Source organism: Asparagus officinalis, chromosome 4 (genome assembly GCF_001876935.1).
Source record: "Asparagus officinalis chromosome 4, Aspof.V1, whole genome shotgun sequence".
Lineage (NCBI taxonomy): Eukaryota > Viridiplantae > Streptophyta > Magnoliopsida > Asparagales > Asparagaceae > Asparagus > Asparagus officinalis.
Genome location: NC_033797.1, coordinates 79,634,402 through 79,658,705, shown reverse-complemented (window position 1 = coordinate 79,658,705; position 24,304 = coordinate 79,634,402). Strand labels below are relative to the sequence as shown.

Sequence of the window (24,304 nt, the reverse complement as noted above, 5' to 3'; positions counted from 1 at the left end):
AGAAAGAGTGCAAGAACGAATGCATACTAAAGAAGGAGAAAGTCGGGGGTATCATCTTCAAGATTAAAGGAACCGGTCATTGATGAAGAGGAAGAGTGGGAAACACCTTCAGAGTCCTCACTGGGGTCGGAGGCTTGCACGTTTACGGATGATATTTCGGCTATCGATCCAAAGAAAATTGATTATAGTCATATTTGCTTCTACTTCATTTTGGTTATGTTGTTTTGGATTGATATGATGATAAACAATTATGAACTACTTGTGTAACTTCTAAAACTTAGTTGATTGCTTGCTTTGCTTTATTTCTTTATGGATATTGACAATTGACAATCTTGAATATTAGTTTTAGATCCCAAGTTAATTTGTCAGTTTTGTGATTGTACCTCAATTATAATGTTGATTCTTCATTATTTGTATTATTTGCTTATTTGGTATTCTATTTTAAGTTTTTGGCTAACATTATCTTGTTATTTTGAAGGTTTTGCACTTAGGAAGTTCCATCATGCAAACAAGAAGCAAGCTTCTACAATCGGTTAGTCATCCTAAACATATTACATATATCATTATTCATGAATTATAATGCAATTTCTTATGTTTAATATATGATCTATGTTTAGATTACATATTATAATGTTATATTATATATGATCATCATCCGATATGATAACCCGATATTTTTCACATATCCCCGATATATCCCCAATTTTTACAATTCGATATGGATTTTGGTCGTCCGATATTTCTAATATATCCGATATTTAATACATTGCTTGGACTAGAGTAGGACTAGGGGTAGGCATGGGCCTAGTTGGGTCTAAGTCGGGCTGACGCGAGTCAGAGTGGGTGGACCTGCTTCTCTGATCCAAGGTTTTAGATTGGACCTAGCTCAGCCCATGGGTTTTTCAACTATTTTCTATTTTTTTATTTATAAACTATATTAACTTTGTATTCTTATCTATAAAATTATATTTATTTTATTTTTTTCCCTATTTCAAACTCTTTATTTAAAATTTTATATATATATATATATATAATATATATATATATATATATATATATATTATATATATATATATATATATATAAAATTGAGAAATATGGGTATGCTTAGGTTCCGCAAGCCCACAAAAAATTATGCGTTGGTCAGTGATGTGTCAAATCCCCTATCCACTCATCAAATGTTGGAAACAAATTCACATAGATACGTGATGGATGAGGATTGTGACTACCAAGCACAAAAATTGCTGCTTTGGTAAGCCAAGCATACCCATATCTCTCTCTCTCTCTCTCTATATAATATATATATATATATATAATATATATGATATATATATATATATATATAGTATATATATACTATATTATATATCATATATATGTTGCCTACAAAGAAATAAACATCACACAGAAAAACATCACAAACACAAAGATATAGTTTGGACTTTGAAAAAAGACCTACGTCCTCGGGAAGTTATTAGTTAAATTTAAATTACAAATACAATAGAGAAAAATGAAAAAAAATATTAACCATTAATGTTCAAGGAGGCGAATTCCTCTAAGTTATATTCATCAAATTCTTCAAGAAAATGTCTTATTTGTTATCCTTGTAACCGTTCTTCTGCGTCGAACTAGTCCTTTAAGCACACACATCTCCACATGTCGCTGCAAGTTGTACTGCGACACTCTTTTCAGCACGGTTGATTGCTATAAAAGAGAGGCTAGATTTCTAAAAAGAGTCGTTGGCTCTCTATTTTAGCATAGCTCAAGTTAAGGGGCCCTAGCCCAATTGGTAGTGGGCCAACAACACTGCTTCAGGCTGTAGCAGCACGTAGGTTGCTGCCAGCTAAGCTGCTACTTGTTGCCAGCATGCCAAACTACGGCCCGATCCGGCTAGCAGCAGGCCAACATGTCTTCCTGAGGCCTATTTATTTTTTGCTAAAAAATTAAATATTTATAATTAAAACCGAGTCAAGGCGGGCCATTAGAGTCGGGTCTATGGTGGGTCAGGCCTGCTTTTTTGGTCTCGAGTCTAGATCAAAACCCTGCCTGGCCCAAGAACCACCACCAATATGGGCCAAGTTAGGCCTATCCCGATGTGGGCTAGGCCGGGTTTAGATCCATGCCAGGTTGGACGGGTTTGACCACGGTTAGAACCGGTCGGTGCTTAACCTTTAGTAGGACTGGAATTTTGTTTTAAACCCCAAAACCGATTTTATCCAATACCAACACCCTCCTAGTATTTGAGCGATGGGACAAGGGTTTTCTTCGCCCTCGACTCGTCTTTGAAGAATCGCGACCTCTAACCTCCTACGAATTCACGATCTTCTTGAACCTCTAGCAATCTCCGGCACCATCAACCTCCTCCGAGCTCTCCCTTAATCTCAACCTCGATCTCTGCTCATTCTCAAACTCGATTTTTGCTCCTTTACCTCAATCGTAGCCTCGATCTCTGCTCCTCTAGCTCTGATTGGAGAAATCTCCGACACTCACTGAATTCATCCTTTGGCTTGCCGTTAATTGCGATTATATCTCTCGAGGTATTGTGTTGCCAATCTCGCTTCTCATTTGTTTTGAGCTGATCTTTAGAACATTTTTTGTGATTAATTACATGATAAAAGATGGCATCTTGTTGCATAACCTTGGTGATTTTGATGATTTTAGGCTGAATTTTTATAAAACTAATAATCTCGTTGCATAATCTTCGTGATATGACGCAATATAGAATTATTGAGCATCCCTTTTTTAGAGAAACCTGAGAGATTTTATATAGAATTATGAGATTCTATTCATTTTTAAGAAGTATACGCATCTCCTCTCTTTCTCCATAGCATATATTAATCTACAAAATAAAAATTATTTCCTCTTCATTGTGCAACCCTTTCAGATATAAATCATAGAAAATATGGCATATATTTCAATCTTCCATGTAGACTTTTTCTTTGAAGGTTGTATATCAGTAACCATTCAACAAACTTAATCATAAAATATCATGAAATCATTCTACCGCAGTTATTTAATTGTTAATTATAGTTCTAGATTACAAAAGACTAGTTTAATTTCGTATATTTTTCTCATGGTTAATGTTGTCGAGTTCTTCGGTAGGGAAACCTATTATATTTTGCATTGTAGAGTGAGAATGTAATGGAAATTTTTTTTTTTGGGGGTTGGGGTTAGGGAGACGGGGGAAGAAATCAATCAAGTTAGAGAAAAAGAGAGGGAAGATGAAGGTTCAAAGATATAGACAAGGTTTGATCAGAGGAAAGGGAAATTTTTTTGGGTTCAAACGTATGACATTAGGATTAGAGGTAGAATGTGAAGATGATGACTTTATTTTCTTTTCTTTTTTAAATAAAAAAAATTGTTTCAGAGACTAGATCTGCTCGAGGGGATGAATTGATTTATCAAAGCAATACAACATCTCAAGGGAAAGATTAGAAAAAGATTAAAAGTTGAGAACCCTTTTCATTTTTACCGAAATAAAAGCAGAAATAAGTGATCTATTTTAATAATTCATTGTTAGCTTACACATCATTTAGTCACGCCAACGCCACATAGGAGTAGTGTAAGAGTAGTTTAACTTTAGTTATCACTACTCATCACAAGGAGGCTGACGATTGTCATGTTCTCGACTATCAGAGACTAAGGAGGGAAAATACATATAATTTAAGCAACGCTTAAGAGGAAATAGTATGTCAGGTAATCCCTACAAGACAACCAAAGATGCAAGTACCAGACAGGAGAAATTAGTGCATTGTTTTCTCAATTTTCATGTCGCAGTTGGTGGTAGTTGCACTACTCCCTCTTTTCAACAACAGTAGTTAGTGTATGTTGCAAAAAGATACTTTCATGAACAATATGAAATCATATCTACTACATGTACATATACTTGGGTACAATTTTAATTGATGGTACTAGCTAGTGTATCAAAAAAAATTGTTATGTACTCCAAACATACAAAACTTGTATATGTTAGTTTCTTCAATCTCAAGAAGTTATTATATTAAACCAGATATGTATACGATGTATCCCAAAAAGCTGTTATATCTCATATATATCGATGGCGTACTAAAGGACAAATTCTCAAAATAGACCCATTTAGAAACTTATTTTCAAAAATTGACCCATTTTAAAAATAATTATCATTTTCGACCCAGTTTCAGCCAGGTCAAAAATTATGGGTTAAGACGTCATAAAACTGTGGGTTAAGGGGAGCTAAATCTTCACGGGATTTGAAATCTCGTGAAGCTTAAACTTCACGGGATTTCAAATCTCGTGACGGCGGCGACAGAATCGACGATGGACGGTGGACAATGCGGTGGTGGCAGTGACGGCAGTGGGGGGCGGCGGTATGTAGATCTAGGGTTTGGCGATTTGGCGATGAAGGAGCAAAGAGAGGGGGTCGGGAAAACACGATAACAGATGGCGTAGGCTTATATATAGGCTCTCCGCAACTCCACATGATTTGAAATCCCGTGAAGTTTAAGCTTCACGAGATTTCAAATCCTGTGAAGATTTGGCTCCCCTTAACCCACAGTTTAATGACGCCTTGAACTTCACATGATTTTAAATCCCGTGAAGTTTTTGAACTTTTTTTGCTATTTTCGATCCAGTTTTAGCCAAGTGGCTGAAACTGGGTTGAAAAAGGCAATTATTTTTAAAATGGGTCGATTTTTAAAAATAAGTTTCTAAATGGGTCTATTTTGAAAATTTGTCTCGTACTAAATATGCTCAAGGCTATAAAGTTAAAAATCTTATACATGTGCTTCAAACAGCTGTATATATATTTGCTTTTGAGATAAATTTCACTTGCAATCACAACTTTCGGGAATCTAATTAGTTCAAAATCCAATTCTTGATTACCCAAAATATATCAGGTAAAATGTTGCTATAGCTCTAGTTAGGACAATGCAGGGAAGATCAATATTTTACGGTTATTATAATATCACTACTCATATTAATCAAAGGTATATTTAAATCTAATAATTAGGAAAGTTGAAGGTGTATGTACTAAATCTGCTTAACTTACATCCACATACTAAGACCACAGTCTTTAGCGTCCTCTAGGGGTGAGCACGGTTCGGTTCGGGTCGGTTTTTACCAAAATTTGAATAACCGAACCGAACCACCTACAATTCAAAACCGAACCGAACCATTGCAAATCGGTTCGGTACGGTTCGGTTCGGTTTGTTCGGTTCTAACTTCATTAAGTATAACTTTACTTCAATTTATCTTTTATATATTCTTATTACCCTATGCTAGCATGTATTTATTTTTAACTTCACTTCAATTTATTATTCTTGCTCATGTATGATGTATGTATACTGTTTTTAAGTGAAGTAACTTGTCCTTTTGGATTAAATACCAGACTCTGACGTTGTAATTTTTTAGTAACGGACTTGCTTTGTCTTTGTGCAGCAAGCTTTGACTTTGGTCTTTGTGGAGACAAAAAAAGGAGCTGACTCATTAGAACATTGGTTATGTATGAATCAATTCCCTGCAACTGCTATTCATGGTGATCGAACACAGCAGTAAACCCACAAATCAAAGGCACAAATATATTCGGTTGGTTCGGGTCGGGTCGGTTTGAAAAATTGTCAACCCGACCCGAACCGCCTTACTCATAAAACCGCTTTTTTCGGGTCGGTTCGGGTCGGTTCGGTCGGTTTTTTCGGTTTGAACCGAACCGTGCTCACCCCTAGCGTCCTCACACTGTGTAATACTTCCTTTAAAGAAAGCATAATTTTAGCTTATTTAATAGTTTTATATACTTATGAAAGGGAAATGAAAGAGCTTGTAGTTAATTTGCTATGGCTTGATTCCCATTTCCACTATCATATTAGCAACACTGTGCACGTGTATAAAGTTTCTTATATAGTGATATTTAAGGAGAAACAGCAGAACATACTTATTTAACAACAATAACAAATAATGAGTGTATTTTTTTGATGTTGTAGAATTCCAGCAATTTTCTAAATTATAAGTGCAAAAACATGGAATTTTGTCATGGAAGTAATTGGCATGCTAGAGAAAACAAATATAGAAGTGGCTAAATATAATTTTTATTGCATTGTTCTTGAAATTTTTTTTCTTGTCGCCACTTGCTTACTAAGCCGTGACCCTTTCTTTAACAATTCTATGAAAAATGCTTTCCTCGATGGTCGAGAGAATAAGGAAAGTATATGGCAAATAGAATAAAAGTAAATGATGTATTTGTGCACACCATCTTTGTTAATGTTGGGCTATTTGAATTTGGATATTAAGCATGTAAAATATTTTCTTCTAGCTATGTTATATGAACAATTGAATGGATGTTGTTAAGTTTTTGGTGTTATGTTGCAATGTAATAGTTTTTGGCCTCTATTTTTGTTCACTAAAAAATATACAATTGATTGCTCTTTGATAGTTACTATGTAATCATCCTTAATATTATAATTAGACACATTCAGTTAGATCTTAGTCCATGAAGCCCAACCTCTTGTTATATTCTATACACAATAAATTTTGTTAATAGTTTTCTTGTTTATAATTGGGAGGTATATAAATTTATTCTCTAAACTAAGAAATAAGGTTGTAAAGTGAACAAATAACAAAAGACCAGAAATTATAATCCCGATTGTAGCCACCGAACATGAGATTAGTATTTTGGTCATCAAAGTCTCAAGGACTTTGAACATGTAAGCAAACATGGGACTAGGACTTCTAATCCTAGTCCCACCCAACTCTAGTCTCAACCTAAGTCTTAGTCCTTGTCCCATCGTGAACCAAACACTACCATACAGTAAAACTCTTGTAAACTTAAGTGGATAGAAGCTTATTGTCCACAAACCTTTTTATCTATTAGTTTTACTTTGAAATTTGTGCTAACATGTGATACAAATCAATGCACACATCTCAAAGGTACCCTTCATGTCTACCACGAATCTCAAAGTAAAATCAAAGACAAAAGGTTGATGGACAAGAGTTTCTATCCGCTCAAGTTTACTCTCGCTTTACTCTCTCTCTCTCTCTAAGTAAGTGTGTATATATATGAGAAAAATGTTTCTAAGGTTGCACCTTAGGTTCAGTCTAAGGAAGCGCCTCCAAAAACTACATTATACGCAATCAATTTACACGATCAACTCCATTCATTATGATCTAAATGTCTCAAAACATCTATAAAATAAAAATCATGACTTTTAACACATTTTTCATTGTTCCTTTAGTTGTACTGTCGTAAAACTGTTAATTTTACAATCATTTGATGCATGAGTAGCTACAATGCAACACGCCTAATTTTTTGTTTATGTACATTCCAAAATATAGACCGAAATGAATGGAGTGGATCACGAAAAATTTATTACGTATAATGTAGTTTTGGAGGCGCTCCCTTAGAGTGAATTTGAGGTGCCACCTTAGGAACACTTTACACATATATATCACACACACACATATATGGAATGATGGGTACAAGGTGGTGGCTTATTTTGCTAAATGAGTTACCAAGAGATAAGAGCGTTGAGGTCCACACCTTTTGATGTGATTAGCAAGGTGGGCCTCATCACATGGCTAGAATGATGGGTATGATGTCGCGGCTTATTTTGTTAAATGAGTTACCAAGAGATAAAGAGTTGTGAGGTCCACATCTTTTGATGTGATTAGCAAGATGACTATCATCACATGGCTATATATATATAAAAGGAAACTGGCTATGAGTTGACATGCTATTTTGCAAAATGGACTGCCAACCCACTACCATGTGAGCCCTACACTGATGTGACTAGCTAGTTATGTATGACATGCTAGCACAAATTTCAACGGAGGGTGGGAGGGAGAGAGTGGGCATAACTAGCTAGTTATGTCCCTGTCAAAGCACATGGCATGAGGGAGAGAGGAAGGGGTGTGGGAGAGGGGGATCTTAATACTCTGGTGGCATAACTATCTAATTATGCCCCTACCAAAGTACATGCCATGCTAGTTGATCTACATGTTAAAGTCCGATATACAAGAAATGATTTATTTTATATCCTTTTATACATATCCATGCATCAGATGATCATAACACACATGGTTTCCTAACAGCAGACCTACAAGGATCACAATATCCATGAACTAGAAGCACACAATGGATCGTCCACTATGATAAATAACTCATAACGGGGCCCTTTTTCTCTTTGTTTTCCCTTTTTTTTCCTTTCGTGTGTGTTTGTGCATGCGTGTGTGTAAAGATAGCCCATTTTGCAATCATTTGATGCATGGGTAAAAGATTCAAACTAGAGTTGTTCTGTGAGCTTTACCTGTGCGTTTTCCACGACCATGGAATGCTGCAATGGGAACCAAATCAAAGGAATCTCCAATACTGCAGACATCAGTTTTTGTTAAAAAATATCCAAGAACCCAGAAGCATAAACGAATCAGTGAAGTAAAAGAATCCTACTCACCAACAATAATCAGGTTAAAAAAAGAGCATTTTACAATATAGGATAGTAACCAAAACAAAAATGATGATGACATAACTCTACTGGCAATAGAGAGATGCAAGTGTAACATGCACTGAAGATGGTTGAGGAACTTCAAATGTTAAACTTGGTATAACCGTACAAGTTGACGATAGAAGTGTGTTAAATGGCTAGCAGAAGGCATGACAAAACTTAATTTGGATAGTAAGTCATAGAATAGAGTTAATTAATATAATAAAAAGCAAGAAATTAACTAGTCATGATGTTATTTGCATAGAAAAATGTATAGTTGACAAAAACTCCATTCAAACATAATAAGTTAACTGCAATTTAACTCATAAAACTAACACAATATGAGATAGGACAAACCACTGGATCGCAAGGTTGTTCTATGATTTAAATTGATTTTGAAGAACATGACGGCGAAAGCTAATGAATAAATGAAGGAAATAACAAGTAGGGTGTCTATTTATTTATGCAGACTCCACAACAGCATCGTCAAATATATTCTACCATTGTAAATTAGCTTCTTAAAGCTGAACATTCTTATAGGTCGACACCTAGAGATAGGTTTTTAAGGGGAAAAAAAACAGTTTAAGAATTTCATTTGCATATTAAGATCGACAGGGACCACATTAAGATAATGTTTTAAGTGCTTATCATTTTCTATCTCTGACATTCTTTACATTAACTTGGATTGTGTATGTATTGAAACAAAAATATAATTTCCTGTGAAGTACACTACAAGGAAAACATTTAAAAGTTTAATATTGAAAACAACAAAAGAAACAAAAGATTGTTCACCTGTCCATGTAGTCCTTCTTCAATTTCAACCAATTGTTTGAACGCTTTGAAGGCTCATATGTAGCATCTTTGCCAAGGGTCTTGATAATTAACCCTTCACAACTTCATGGGCAGTGAAAAGTTAGTAAAAACAATGAAATCAATAATTTTCCTTTCAGTAAGAAAGCACTGTCGCTGTTTGGAAAACACTAGCAAAAAAGGATTATAGTATAGCAAATAAATCAGTGCAAATGAGCTTTAGGCATCAATTAGCCATGAAATAGGCAATCCATGAGAAAAGGCAGAACATCTAGTAATGACTTTTTCACTTATCTGGGAGTGCTAATCTTTCAAAATAAATGAGTAAATAGAAACTAGCATGCAGCAGAAGATACAATTGCATGGTCTGACAAGCAACACAAGCACATCGATGACATAACAGTATACAGTCAACAAGAACCATGCTTGCAAAGATCAAAACCAAATCATAAAACCTGCATGAAGTATCATGGAAGCCAATCCACAAAATCATGGCATTACAACTTAAATAGAAAAGCATTAAACATCGACACAAATTCGCAGATCAAGTGCATCAAATTTATCATATCATACATTAACTAATAACAGGGGTTCTGTCCCACATGAAGTGAACTACATTATGATTTATACACGTCATGGAAATAGAAGCTGAAGGAAGTATGAAGTGAACTAAAAGAGTAGAAAATATAAGACAAACTGGGATTAACAAAAAAGAATCATCACAAAAATCTGACAGCAGCATTGGAAACATTTTAAAACCTAGACTCGCATTTATTAGAAACCTTGGTGCAATAAATTTCAATCACAATACCTGGCACTGACAGCATCATCAAGGAATTTCTGTATTTCCTCAAGGTCATTAGATGTAATTGTTGTTGCAAACTGAAACTCTCCAGGAAGTTCCTCAAATGAATTGTATAGGTGCTGCAGGAAAAAAACATCTTACTTCAAAATATTGTATTCAACTGATAAAAGCTATATTATCACGATTCAGATGAGCTGAAATGTATAGCATGGAAGAAAAGTTTAGTTAGATTGGTCATGCACAAAATTATGTCTTTGAATGAATTGAAAGTCCTTTGGACATTATAGCACACAACATAGCACAAACTCAAGTAGCCCCTCATGACCTTTTTTGCCCACATACTTCCTACTATTTATTTTGGAGAATACAAAATGATAAATAAAAGAGCTTCAGGGCATGCCATTTTTTAAGTAGCAACCATAATTTTGACTCTGTGAAATCACTTAGCACTAAGAAAAAACACTTATAATGACTGCTATCTTTGAAAATAGAGAAACTTCTAAATTAAATGAAGGATAATGAAACAAAAAGGTAGGTAGAGACTGAATATAGACAAGGGTATGGAAACTGGATGCAGAGAGAGAACTTTATGAGCAAAGAGAAACCAGATATTGACTGTCAAACTATTCCAACAAACCACAAGCTCAAAGTGGTATTTTACATCTGATCTCGGTATCAAATTAAATTATGGAAATTCTCAGAAACCACTGAGAACAAAAGAATAACAAACGAAAATAAGCCCTCTTAATTATGTGACTCATTTGTGATTTATCATAGAAAGATTTTACATTGTGGTTAAGGCTAGCAATTGGCCTAAACCAGCCCCGAGCATGAGATGGGGATTGCTATTGGGCAAGATGTGGGCTTAATACCTTAAGCCCTGTTGAGATGTATATGTCTTGAATAATATTGTTGCTTATAACCAATACTCCTGATGTGCTCAACTATAGGAGGGAAGAAGCACGATAGTCTGAAAACATGTTGGCAGTGGCATAGGCTAGTTTCGACCTCCTTACTTACTCTTCTTGCTGATTTCCCTTACTCTCATTCTTTCTTCTTTGTGGAAGTTCTAAGGGTTTCTACTTTAGGCTTTCAAAATGTCAATGGAGGGTTACCTGAGCTACTTTCAAAAACAGGTGAAAATTAATAAATTCATTCATGTTCAATATTAGCATGGAGAAAACCAGAGTAAAACATGCTTAGTTGGGTGCTTTGCTACTAGAATGAATAATTTGAAATTTGTGTTGAGTCCATTGACATTAAAAAGAAAAGTTAACTGCAACTTTTCTTTTCTTTTCCTAAATGAGTTTGCCCAGTCCTCTTTGACCACCTGCTTAATTATTAGAGCATGTGACATCCACTTCCACAAGGGGCTGGTGATAGCGATAAAGCCACTTGAAGCGTCTCTATAGTGACTGGTAAAAATCAAACTCAAGACCTTTAAGGACAGTGGTATATTGGCCATCTAACCCGCCCCCTCATCCCTCCACTGCATCTTACTCTAAAAGTCATTATAGTCTGTGGGGATAAGCATGTGCTGGAGAAACAATCGCCAGCAAGTTAAAATTGGAACTCCTTACTAAAGAGAAGTGTCATGTGCATAATTTTTCCATACACTATATATAGCAGCATCTTTCACATTAGACTGCATATGTGGGTATTGGGTAAAATCAATAATCTAAACAAGGGATATCAATGCATCACATTTTGTGCCTTATTTGTGTTTGAGTCCATTAGACAAACTAAGAAGGGATCCTTGTTCTTTTTCATACAGCAAAAAAACCTAAGTCAAGCAGCAAAAGATATCCTAAATCAAATAGGAAATGTGACCCTTAAACAGCAAGTAAAAAAGGCAGAATAGGAAATAAATAAGGAGTATGCTTCAGCCACTTAGTATGGCCTATTATTGATTGAACGCTGAGACTTGTCAAAATTATGTGAAACTGAGGGCTTGATTGATATTCGCGCAAGGAAGAATCGCAACAAGGTATAATCCTAGGATTTATATGCAAAACCTCCTTCAACAAGTATTATTGAGCACAGAAGTCTTAATCTTCATAGTTTTCTTTATTTACATGCTGTTGCTAATGAAAATAGTTATAACCGACTAACATGATTATGAAAAGTAAACTACAGTGAAGATAAGACATCTATCACTATGCAGAGAAGTATGTTCTACAGTATCCTCGCATACGGATAAATTTAATAGGAAGTCTATCATAAGATTTCAATAAAAATAATATGTATATACCTCCCTGCGAAGTTTGAGTTGCTCTTGAAGAAGGGGTTGCCCATTTATGTACAGTATATCAAAGGCATAGATGCATACTGCAACTTTAATATCACTTAAGATAACTCCCTTGCGAGCTCGAGTGCTGAGGACCTACAAGGAGAAAACGTTCACAATGACTTTTTACAACTCAAGAGAAAAATGATTTTACTAGAGAACTAAAATCTGGATGTTTGAACTAAAAGAAAATTGTGATATATTTGATAGTCATAAATTACATTAATACCAGAATTTGCCAAAAAAAGTGAATGTTTACCAGAAACTCTATAAAGTGATGGTATGTGCTGCACCTTGCAGGCTCATGCTTTAAATATGACAACACCCATGATATACAGGTGTAATATTAGAAGTGGGACATATGCCATTGCAGTTCTGGAACACACCATCTTAACGGTAACATATGAACTGCTGAACTTGCCACGAACGACTGGCTTAGGCTAATGAATTTCCATCATCAATTTAAAAGATCAATAGTTCATTGCATATAAGAACTATATCTTCAAATGCTACAAAGACAACTTGAAATCAACTAAGCAGTATGAAATTGTTATAGCACGCATAATTGCACATTTGACATGAACGACTGCATTGGCAAATTCCTTCTACTGATTCATTTTTTTTAATTGATAATATACAATGCATATTCTTGGATTTTATATAATGCCATCTCAGGAAGCAGTAGCATGGACAAGGACAAATTAAACGAATAGGTTATAAGATGGACATATGCAGCAAATCTTTAAAGTAGAATACAGGTGCAGAGTGGTGGACATATGCATAATGCACTCAAGCATCTAAAGGTAGAGACTAGGTCATGCTTTATCGAACTAGAAATAAAAACAAAATAACTATCAAAGTTAACATCTATATTCTACAGACTCTCATCTTAACCCAAATAAATCTATCTCAATTCTCAAAGTTCAATCCAATATATGTGGCCTAATACAACACATGGTTCCATTACAAGTTTCAATAGTTAATCAAAATATGTTAAAGTATGGCCCACTATATGTAAAAGGATCCTTTTACATTTCCTCATGCCTGACATGGTTCTAACATGCCAGGCAAGTGTCAGTGTTTGACAGTGTTCTAAAAATTGTAAGACTCGCCCGCATATGCGGGGCGAGTATGCAGAATCGGGCCATTTCCGCTTGGAAATGGGCTGATTCGCTCACCGCATGATGGAGCGAAAACTGCATACTCACCCGCATAAAAAGAGTATGCGTGCGTGTTTTAAGATGGGTACTAACAGGTTTCGGGTCCAAAAAATGAACCCGTAAATGTATTTAACCAAAAACCCACCCGATTGCATATCCAAAAATCTCGATTCCTTTCTGCTCCGATTCTGCTGTCTCTGTGGAAAAAAAACCCTAAATCCCTCTCCATCAGCCGCTGATTGTCCTCTTCACTGCCGGATCTATTCTTCCACAGCCGGCAAGATTTCCTCTTCTCCATCTTCTTCCGGAGCTCCTCTTCACCGCCGGATCTCCTCTTCCACCGCCGGCAAGATCTCCTCTTCTCCATCTTCTTCTAGATCTCTTCTTCACCATCTTTTCCTTATAGTGTTCACCATCTTCCGTCGAAGCTCCGAGTCTTCACCATCTTCATTGTCTAATACCATCCTCTGTTGAAGTTTCATGAGATCTTGCTACTTGTTAGCATAGCTGTGACCGCAGTCTTCGCTTTTCTTAGCATATGTTCTATCTTTTATGAATTATATACATTTTTATGTATGAAAAATAATAAATATATGCTAAAAATTAAAAAATGCATAATTCCGCATAATCTGATAAATCGGCGCATAATCCAATTGAACGTGACTCGCTCTCGAACCGCACGAATAATAAAACCGTGTTTTTGAACATTGGTGTTTGATATGTATCTGACACAGATATCGGACTCAATACATAATTGATAGTGCTTCATAGCATAACTGGACCATGTTACAACCTTAAAATCATTAACAGAAATGGCATCATTGCAAGCTCCAAAAAAAATCAAAGGCTGTTCTTGAAAAAAAATGATATATTAGGATCGAAATGATAAAAATATTAGATAATATATGTACCTGGAAAGGCAAAATTTTCTTCTTCACGCGGTCATAGGCAACAATTTCACAATCCAGAACAAAGGATTTAACAGTAGGTTTCATGATTCTGCAGTCAGATATTAAGAATTCTTTATTCTTATAGTAGGGAAGAAATATTTAAGACAAAATAATATAACTTTTTATCAGTATCTAATCAGATGGTAGTTTGATGTAGAGAATTTCCTTTTAAAAAAAAGTCTATATGAGATATCAATTAATAACTAAAGGATCATTTGCTGCTAAGCATGACCATGAATGATATAGTGGCAAAACAAGCCACGCTCAGAACATGGTGAAAAAGTGAAGTACGGTGAAACATAGCCTTGGTGAAACATAGCCTTCATACGACATCGGACAAATCAGTACATTTAAGAATCAATAATCGAAACTATAAACTTGATGCTACACTATTGAACGTAGTATAGCCTCAAACGCATCACAAATTTCTTACAAATTAGAGAAATGCTTTTTAATATGATCTAAACACCTCTTTTTCCAAGAGCAACCAAATATTCAAGGGACAAGATAAAAAAAATACCTTGATATACAATTGACAACATCAGGATACTTTCCCGTATTTCGCTCAGCATTACGACTGTATATTTCAACTGAGCCATCCTCCATATAGTGTATCTGCAATCAAATGTGAAATTAGGGTATGTATCATGTAGAATATATGTAAAAAAAACAAGGAGTACCTGAGCACGTTCACCATCATATTTGTATTCAGAGGTGAATTCCATGCCCTGGAATTTATCAAGGATCTCCGAGACAGATTTTGTTGGTTTAGCTAACATAGGACCAACAGGTACACCCAAAGAGAAGTTGCATGCCTCTGAAAGCTTCCACACTCCAACACTAAGAAGAGCTGGCACAATCTTATCGTATATAGGAAGAACTGAATAGACTTGTTTCATGATTTTTGCAGCCTAAAGTCAGAATCAGATAAGAAGCTAGTGTCAAGTTTAAGCAACAAATAATATATAGCATCAGTTGATGCACAGGATGGCTTCAGGTTGTCCATTACCAAAGTTTAACAGCATATCCTAAATAGAAGATATAGACCTACTCCAAATATAAAGCTTAATAACTATAGAGGAAAAAGTAACCAAAGTCCATGACAGAAAGTTACTGCTACCAGGCAGCAGATAGTTAAAAAAGCAATAGTATGGCATAGAAAAAATAAAATAAATAGAACTGGTCTAGGAGGGGCTACTCTGCCTAACTGCCAGGCTTCACGTGCCCTACTTGCCTTCTCTGTATATCGATCAGTTCTACTTTTTGTTTATCAAGCTGCCCAGGAAGCTTTTCTTCTTGGCCCAATGGCTCTTCCAGAAGATAACTACTATTATTGAAATTCTTGTCCACATTATATAGAATACTATAAGGCCTCATACAGAACTAAAAATGAGTCCAACCCCCATAACATATTACCTATGAACAGTGCATGGACAACTTAAATACGACCCTCTGATATAACCCTAGGAGTTTGGGCTAAGTCTAGAACCAGTAGAAACAAAAGCAACAAACAACCTGGGATGAACTTCAACTAAATACTATGATAGACTTGGAAAAAAAATTGTAGACCAGTGTGGAGCCAATCTGACCTTTATGCAATATATTAGTAATTTAAGTATATCATCTAAAATAATGCTCTTCGTGAGTGACAGGCAAGGATAAGAGATACGGATGTCTAATCCCACAAATTTGGAGCTTAATAATGCCACCTATCTTCAAATATCTTTCTTGTAAGTGCTAAAGATCCATTTGGGACATGAATCCGAGTGATATATCACCACCATGGCCAGACAGAGAAGGTATTGCACCATCCCAATTGGTGTAGGCCAATCTAGCCTACTCTGAAGTATGGAAATGGGTGTAGTTCAGAAGACACAGCAATAAGCAAAGCTTGAAAATATAAGGCCAAATCCTGAAAGGTTAGGATACAGTATAAGATTATAGATATATAAACAACAATAAAGTTAGTCATCAGTGAAGTGATGTTCAATATTCCAGATATATGAAATATTTTCAAGTTTTATACATTAATAGGTATGTTAACCTATTGATTACTAAGAAATGGGACAAATTATATAATTCTAATAGATGAACAAATCAAATGAAATGAGAACTCAATGTTCAGTTTTTAACTTTTATCTCATATGCATCTAGAATATGGTTCCAATACATCTAGGAAATGCTGCATTTATGGCTAAAACAAAAAATAGTACTGCACAAGTATCCATTAACTATCAGATACACATCTGATAGACTGATATAGGTACATCTCTTTCTAGGGCACAGAGCTCTGTAGATAGCCCATAACCTGTATATAGTCACTTAAGGGAGGAGCAGCGAGCCATGTACAGCGATATGATCACTGTAGTCCAAAACTCTATTCGGCATACTTCATAAGGCAGCCCAGACAAAGAGGACCTACTTTCCTGCCCAACATAAAAAGCATTTGACAGGGATTTAAACCCATTACGCGACATCCTTAATCCAAGATTTATTTTTTCCATCAATTTTTGCCTCTTACTCACCGAAGCATTATTACTCAGCATGTGACCTAGGGGACTCCATCATCTAAGAATTGTTTCATTACCTTAAAAGTTAAAAGGATTGGATTTTATCTCCATTTCAACAGCTAACAAAAAAGACTGATCTGTATCTGTTAAACAATTCCTACAACTTAAATGTATGCCACCGATTTCATCTTCACTGTTCTATTAAGAAATAATTAATTGTAGAAATGAAAGTCAAGCTCAGCATCTTTATCTTATTTTCGAATCACACCCATCACCTATCCCCATATGCACGCCCTACTCTACTTGTAGACTTCCCCTATCCCAAGATGAATCATTTTTCTAGGAGAATGTTTCTGGCTAGAACTATAACAGCCAAAATGCTTCATTTAGAAAATCTTGTTCTACTTGTTAAAATTAATTTCACCTAACTTGACTGTGGCATTATTAAGGTCGGGCTCAATTGGGTTAGGAATAGTAACTCGATCCTTAGTCATGCCTCCACAAATGTTGTAATCTAAACCTTTTCAGAAAAGACAAACTCCTAAAAACAATACTAGCCATGCTGGCACTTCAAACAATGAATACTACTCTGGTCCTTGGTCATGCCTTCACAAAGGTTGTAATCTGAACCTTTTTAAGGAAGACAACCTTCCAAACAGAACTAGCCAGGCTGGCACCACAAACAATTTACAAAGAGGTATATCATTATGCCAGTTTCTTTCATTCATCAATACTAATCAACCATGAATCCTAAAACCAACTCATTATCATGAATTTGGCATCAACTTAACTTCAAATTAAGGATAAATAAATAATGAGGAAGCAACATCATAACAATGTAGAAATTATTGCAGAAATAATTAAACAAACATGACGATACAAGCAAGAGAATGTGCAGGCAACAACTAGAAAGTGACAAATTGAGTCAGCATGCTAATCTAAAGACATAAAAAGCCTCAAGTTTGCATGGAATGGGTATCAAGAATATCTAAGGAACAAGAGAAATGAAGCGCTACACTGATGGAAGATGCACAGTTTACAAGAGATCCACGAAGTTGTCTTCGAATGAGTCAGAGCTTTTGATTAGACCCTTAATTCTATATAAGAATAAAACTAACAGAATGAACTTTACACTTATCATACTAAAGTGTGTCTCTAGAAAATGAGCAATGCACATTTTGTCAAAGTGAACAAAACATTAAAATTGAGAGTCCAAATAATGTAGCTGCCGTAGGACAAAGGTTTCAAGTGAGAGAGGGAGAGGGGTGAAGGGAGGGGGGACGGAGGGAGAGAGAGAGAGAGAGAGAAGAGAGAGAGAGAGAGAGAGAGAGAGAGAGAGAGAGAGACCTCAAAACATGCACAGTAGCTTGTGCAAAATAGAATTATAGGGTTAAGGATTAATGTTAAACTGCAGACTCCAAAACATAGTGCAAATTTGTTGTTCAAATTTCAATTGTATAATCGACCAGAAGAAGAAAGTAGAGTATGCTTTTACACAACTATATACATGAAGTGAAAAGTAGTTAGCTTCAGACCTCATTTAAATGGAGTCAGAACAAAGGATTAATGTTAAATGGAATAAAAGCATGACATAGCCATAAGGCGTCAACCCTTTTCTAAACTATTGCTCTCAAAAATTACTGGTGGATGTAAAGAGCAAATAGAACACAAACCTCTTCAAGAGGGGACTGAATTTGTGAAGGTGGAGCAGGAAGCGTTGCAGAATGCATAGCAGCCTGCCCAAGAGCAACAAGAACAGTTTTCTCGGCCAAGCCAATTCGCATTTTTGACTGCAACAACTAACAAGTCTTAAAAGGAGAGGAAAAAAAAAGAATCAAAATGAAAATTTCTCAAGCTTGCATTTTACAACCTGCAAGAGACGAATTATGTACTGAGGTTCACAATCAGTTGCTGCAACAAGAAGCCCTTTAATATGATTCCTTTTTTTGTCCTGGCTGTCTTTGCCGGTCTCCTACAAGGAGGGAAATTATAGTTAAAAAAAGGAAAGACAGGCCTTTGTTCCCTGGGGCATTCAATCTTTTAAGTAAGCACACAAACTTTTTGAATATTATAAAACACAAAACAAGAAATAGCATTATCACAGGTGTTGTAACATTATTTGGAAGCTGCAATTATAACTATCATAAAATTTACTTCCATAAGTTTACAATAAAAACTGCACACAAATCATGTCAAGTATAGTTGCAAGAAAGATACTTCAACCATTGTTTAAGCTACCACATAATTATATTGTACCAAATTTCTGGTATATTTTGGTTCTTGACACGGATCAGTGGATGTGAAATGCTAACTTCAATAGTACACTTTATGGAAGGAATATGCCTAATCTGACCAATATTTGGGGGCATGGTACATTTTGGGAGTGTAGAAAGCATTTGCTCTCGTCATTTCGATAATCATACAGTTTTCATGTGGATCATGTGATGTGTATAGATGAGATACATTATACATATATACAGGGTTCTAAAAAATGGTTTCATTATGCGTACAGTCCGATATCGGGTAGCAATTAGTCGGAGTATGCGGCGATTAATTGGATTATGCAGAGTTATGCGTTTTTGAAATTTTTGATATATAAATTTATTATTTATCATATATAAAAATACAATAATTAATGAAAGATTTTTAAGGAAGACAACCTTCCAAACAGAACTAGCCAGGCTGGCACCACAAACAATTTACAAAGAGGTATATCATTATGCCAGTTTCTTTCATTCATCAATACTAATCAACCATGAATCCTAAAACCAACTCATTATCATGAATTTGGCATCAACTTAACTTCAAATTAAGGATAAATAAATAATGAGGAAGCAACATCATAACAATGTAGAAATTATTGCAGAAATAATTAAACAAACATGACGATACAAGCAAGAGAATGTGCAGGCAACAACTAGAAAGTGACAAATTGAGTCAGCATGCTAATCTAAAGACATAAAAAGCCTCAAGTTTGCATGGAATGGGTATCAAGAATATCTAAGGAACAAGAGAAATGAAGCGCTACACTGATGGAAGATGCACAGTTTACAAGAGATCCACGAAGTTGTCTTCGAATGAGTCAGAGCTTTTGATTAGACCCTTAATTCTATATAAGAATAAAACTAACAGAATGAACTTTACACTTATCATACTAAAGTGTGTCTCTAGAAAATGAGCAATGCACATTTTGTCAAAGTGAACAAAACATTAAAATTGAGAGTCCAAATAATGTAGCTGCCGTAGGACAAAGGTTTCAAGTGAGAGAGGGAGAGGGGTGAAGGGAGGGGGGACGGAGGGAGAGAGAGAGAGAGAGAGAAGAGAGAGAGAGAGAGAGAGAGAGAGAGAGAGAGAGAGACCTCAAAACATGCACAGTAGCTTGTGCAAAATAGAATTATAGGGTTAAGGATTAATGTTAAACTGCAGACTCCAAAACATAGTGCAAATTTGTTGTTCAAATTTCAATTGTATAATCGACCAGAAGAAGAAAGTAGAGTATGCTTTTACACAACTATATACATGAAGTGAAAAGTAGTTAGCTTCAGACCTCATTTAAATGGAGTCAGAACAAAGGATTAATGTTAAATGGAATAAAAGCATGACATAGCCATAAGGCGTCAACCCTTTTCTAAACTATTGCTCTCAAAAATTACTGGTGGATGTAAAGAGCAAATAGAACACAAACCTCTTCAAGAGGGGACTGAATTTGTGAAGGTGGAGCAGGAAGCGTTGCAGAATGCATAGCAGCCTGCCCAAGAGCAACAAGAACAGTTTTCTCGGCCAAGCCAATTCGCATTTTTGACTGCAACAACTAACAAGTCTTAAAAGGAGAGGAAAAAAAAAGAATCAAAATGAAAATTTCTCAAGCTTGCATTTTACAACCTGCAAGAGACGAATTATGTACTGAGGTTCACAATCAGTTGCTGCAACAAGAAGCCCTTTAATATGATTCCTTTTTTTGTCCTGGCTGTCTTTGCCGGTCTCCTACAAGGAGGGAAATTATAGTTAAAAAAAGGAAAGACAGGCCTTTGTTCCCTGGGGCATTCAATCTTTTAAGTAAGCACACAAACTTTTTGAATATTATAAAACACAAAACAAGAAATAGCATTATCACAGGTGTTGTAACATTATTTGGAAGCTGCAATTATAACTATCATAAAATTTACTTCCATAAGTTTACAATAAAAACTGCACACAAATCATGTCAAGTATAGTTGCAAGAAAGATACTTCAACCATTGTTTAAGCTACCACATAATTATATTGTACCAAATTTCTGGTATATTTTGGTTCTTGACACGGATCAGTGGATGTGAAATGCTAACTTCAATAGTACACTTTATGGAAGGAATATGCCTAATCTGACCAATATTTGGGGGCATGGTACATTTTGGGAGTGTAGAAAGCATTTGCTCTCGTCATTTCGATAATCATACAGTTTTCATGTGGATCATGTGATGTGTATAGATGAGATACATTATACATATATACAGGGTTCTAAAAAATGGTTTCATTATGCGTACAGTCCGATATCGGGTAGCAATTAGTCGGAGTATGCGGCGATTAATTGGATTATGCAGAGTTATGCGTTTTTGAAATTTTTGATATATAAATTTATTATTTATCATATATAAAAATACAATAATTAATGAAAGATATAAAACATTCCCAGCAAAAGACTAACAATAATACCCTAAGCTACTCAAATCGAAGTCATTATGCACTTAAAAGCAAGATTACTAAGTTCATAAACCGAAAATAGTCCTAGAAGTCATAACACTTAAAAATAGTGGTAAAACTCCTCATCTTGTCTTCCTCATCCTAGTCGCGATCAGTGGCTGAAATGATGGCAGAGACAACAACAATTGGCGTCTTTCACTCAACGGCAGTTGCGAGCAGTGGTGGACAACAATTAGAAATGGTTGAAAGGATGTTGTGGGGGGTGGGGGATGACCAGGTTTAGGGTTTTGAAGCAGCGTTTTATTTTTGGGGATCTTTTGAGGTAGCGAGTGGGCAATTTTAGGGTAATTAAGTCTGGGTGGGGTCGGATCAAATATATCATGCGCTCAAATAAATTCATTATCCGGTTGCATACTCTTTAACCGCTTGATTATTTTGTTTGACCGCATATCGAGTAGGTATCAACTACCCAACATGTTTTAATACCAAGTAGGAGTATTTCAGGTGAGTACTTGGCCGGGTAGAGCACAAAAACACTACATATATACATTTGAAAGCATGTAAATCATCACTCGTCATGGATCACTTTTGCTATGTGAAGAAAAATAAGTACGTTCAATACGGTGCTCTAGGAACATGGTGTGCAAGGGGAACTTCTTTGGGTGCTTAGTTGATATATTTATATCTAGACAGTGACCATAATTTTCCAAAACTGTGAAAGATTTGTAGTGTTGTATGGATGTGCATGAACATATGTGTGTAGGTTAGTTTAAATTGATAATAAAATTAATGAATGCACACCTCTCTCTATTACCAAATCTTTCACTTACCCTTTTCTTCATCTCAAGGAACTCTAGTTCACTAATTCTTGATATATATTTGCTTGAAATAGATGGTCTTAGTTTGTAATAGAAATATCCCATAAAGATGGTGGGGTTGGTGGTCCTAATGGGGAAACTCTAATTCACTAGCTACGAGCTTTTATAGGACATGATGATATAGGATGATATTAGATGCAGTGATGATCAAACACTAATTTAGGAGCAAAAGTAAAAGAATATCAAGTCTTAGGGGAATTGTTCTCCACCACTTTACTTCCCCAAATTCAAGAAAGGCACTGTGATTGATTTTATGGATCAGTCCCTTTTGATACTGAGGGCATGTTTGGTTGATCAAAAAATGGAGAAAACTCCAAAAAGAAATCTGACAGTGAAGGAAACCCCTAAAAATTTGTCATTTTCCTCATTTTCTGATGGTTGGTTCGCTAAATGAAAAAGGGAAATAATGGAGGAAAGCCCGTGCCACGTCTCTCACAAAGGAAAATCAGTTTCCCCCTAAAAACCTCAGAAATGGGCAGAAAACCCATTAGAAGCTCTGATGACGTCGAATTCAAGATTGAATAGGCCAGTCGCTAAGCAATCACAGCTGATTCTTGGTATGGTCAAGACCGACTGCGCTTGCAACGAGATCCTAGTCTCATTCAGGCCTGTTTTCATTCGTTTAGGCTTGATGTGTTTGATTTCTATGCTATATCCTTTCTTGCCATCTTAGAGTTTGATGAATGATTGGTCTTTGTAGTTTTTATATTACTGGAATTGATTTGGTGTTGCCATCATTTCTTTTTTGTTTGTTAATTTTCTGGATTTAATTTCTTGATTAATCTGCATTGCAAACTTGAAGAATTCTGTTTGTAGTAGAAATTTGATGAATAATTGATAGTATTACTGTATTAAGCATTATATGTTAGGCAAGATTGTTATTCTCTCTGTCGACAAAAAAAAGTCTCTCAAATTTTTAAACATCATGCAATTTACTACCTCAAATTTAAAATTAGTCCCTCAAATCTTTAAACAATTTGAAATTACTCCCTCAATTCATATTTTAAAACCAGTCCCACAAAACTTTAAACATATTGCAAATTACTACCTAAAATAGCTGTTGGGTTGCCAATCCCACCGACTAATCAAAGGCTATTGCTTTTGTCTTCTAGGGATCTGTTATATATGCTATTCCTCGCATCTCAAAAGAAAAACCATTGCAAGCAACTTTTATGTGATGATGGGTATGTTCACCCCTCAGTTTATGTTGGTAACAATTTTGTCTTGTATGGGTGGTAAACACACTATGGTGAACCAACCATAGTTTCTTTTTTCCCACTTTTTTAGTTTGAAACAAACACTGAAGGAATCTATTCACACATCAATTGATTGCTTCGTTTTTGAAGTTGAACCAAACTAAGGAAAATGGTGGAAGTTACTTATACCTCATGTTTTCTGGCGAAACAAACACAAGAAACATTTTTGCAAGAAAGTGAAGGAAACACCAAAAAATGAAGGAGAAATGTTTCCTTATAATTATGAAAAACAACCAAACAGGCCCTGAAAGGAAATTCAAAACTCAGTATGCCAATAACACAAAGGGAAGAAGTATGCCTTGCCCGAGCTATATATGTACTACAGTACTAGGATGGATGAAGGAATACCAACCTATTATAAGCAGTGTGGAAATGTACACTAACTGGCTATTTGGGCAGTTGTACAACTTTTCTGCCTAATGATAAAAATCTCACCATCACATTTTGCAAGGAAAAAGTAGCAGACTGTAATGACTCTAATTACTTGACTATACCTAAAGCTCTCCTAATGTTCTTTCTAAT

At 35.5% G+C, this 24,304-nt stretch overlaps 2 protein-coding genes across 3 annotated transcripts in view; both read right to left on the bottom strand.

Annotated features, from left to right (window-relative positions):
• LOC109837785 (DNA ligase 1-like) overlaps positions 1–18,937 on the bottom strand; it is a 28,856-nt gene extending 9,919 nt beyond the window's left edge. The window contains exons 1-9 of one of the 2 annotated variants that reach the window (XM_020406138.1): positions 18,840–18,937; positions 18,643–18,759; positions 15,140–15,370; positions 14,980–15,074; positions 14,421–14,508; positions 12,314–12,445; positions 10,069–10,181; positions 9,240–9,341; positions 8,274–8,335 (exon numbers count right to left, since the gene is read on the bottom strand). In XM_020406138.1, coding sequence (XP_020261727.1) covers positions 8,274–8,335; positions 9,240–9,341; positions 10,069–10,181; positions 12,314–12,445; positions 14,421–14,508; positions 14,980–15,074; positions 15,140–15,370; positions 18,643–18,753 — 934 coding nt within the window. In that variant the 5' untranslated portion in view covers positions 18,754–18,759; positions 18,840–18,937. Of the gene's footprint in view, positions 1–8,273; positions 8,336–9,239; positions 9,342–10,068; positions 10,182–12,313; positions 12,446–13,654; positions 13,955–14,420; positions 14,509–14,979; positions 15,075–15,139; positions 15,371–18,642; positions 18,760–18,839 lie in introns of those variants that run through there. The other variant, XM_020406139.1, reaches the window with a different exon arrangement.
• Positions 18,804–24,304, bottom strand: part of LOC109838972 — a 21,657-nt gene continuing 16,156 nt past the window's right edge. The window contains exons 6-8 of the mRNA XM_020407402.1: positions 20,852–20,953; positions 20,655–20,771; positions 18,804–18,941 (exon numbers count right to left, since the gene is read on the bottom strand). Of these exons, the coding sequence (XP_020262991.1) occupies positions 18,804–18,941; positions 20,655–20,771; positions 20,852–20,953 (357 nt within the window). The remainder of the gene's footprint in view (positions 18,942–20,654; positions 20,772–20,851; positions 20,954–24,304) is intronic.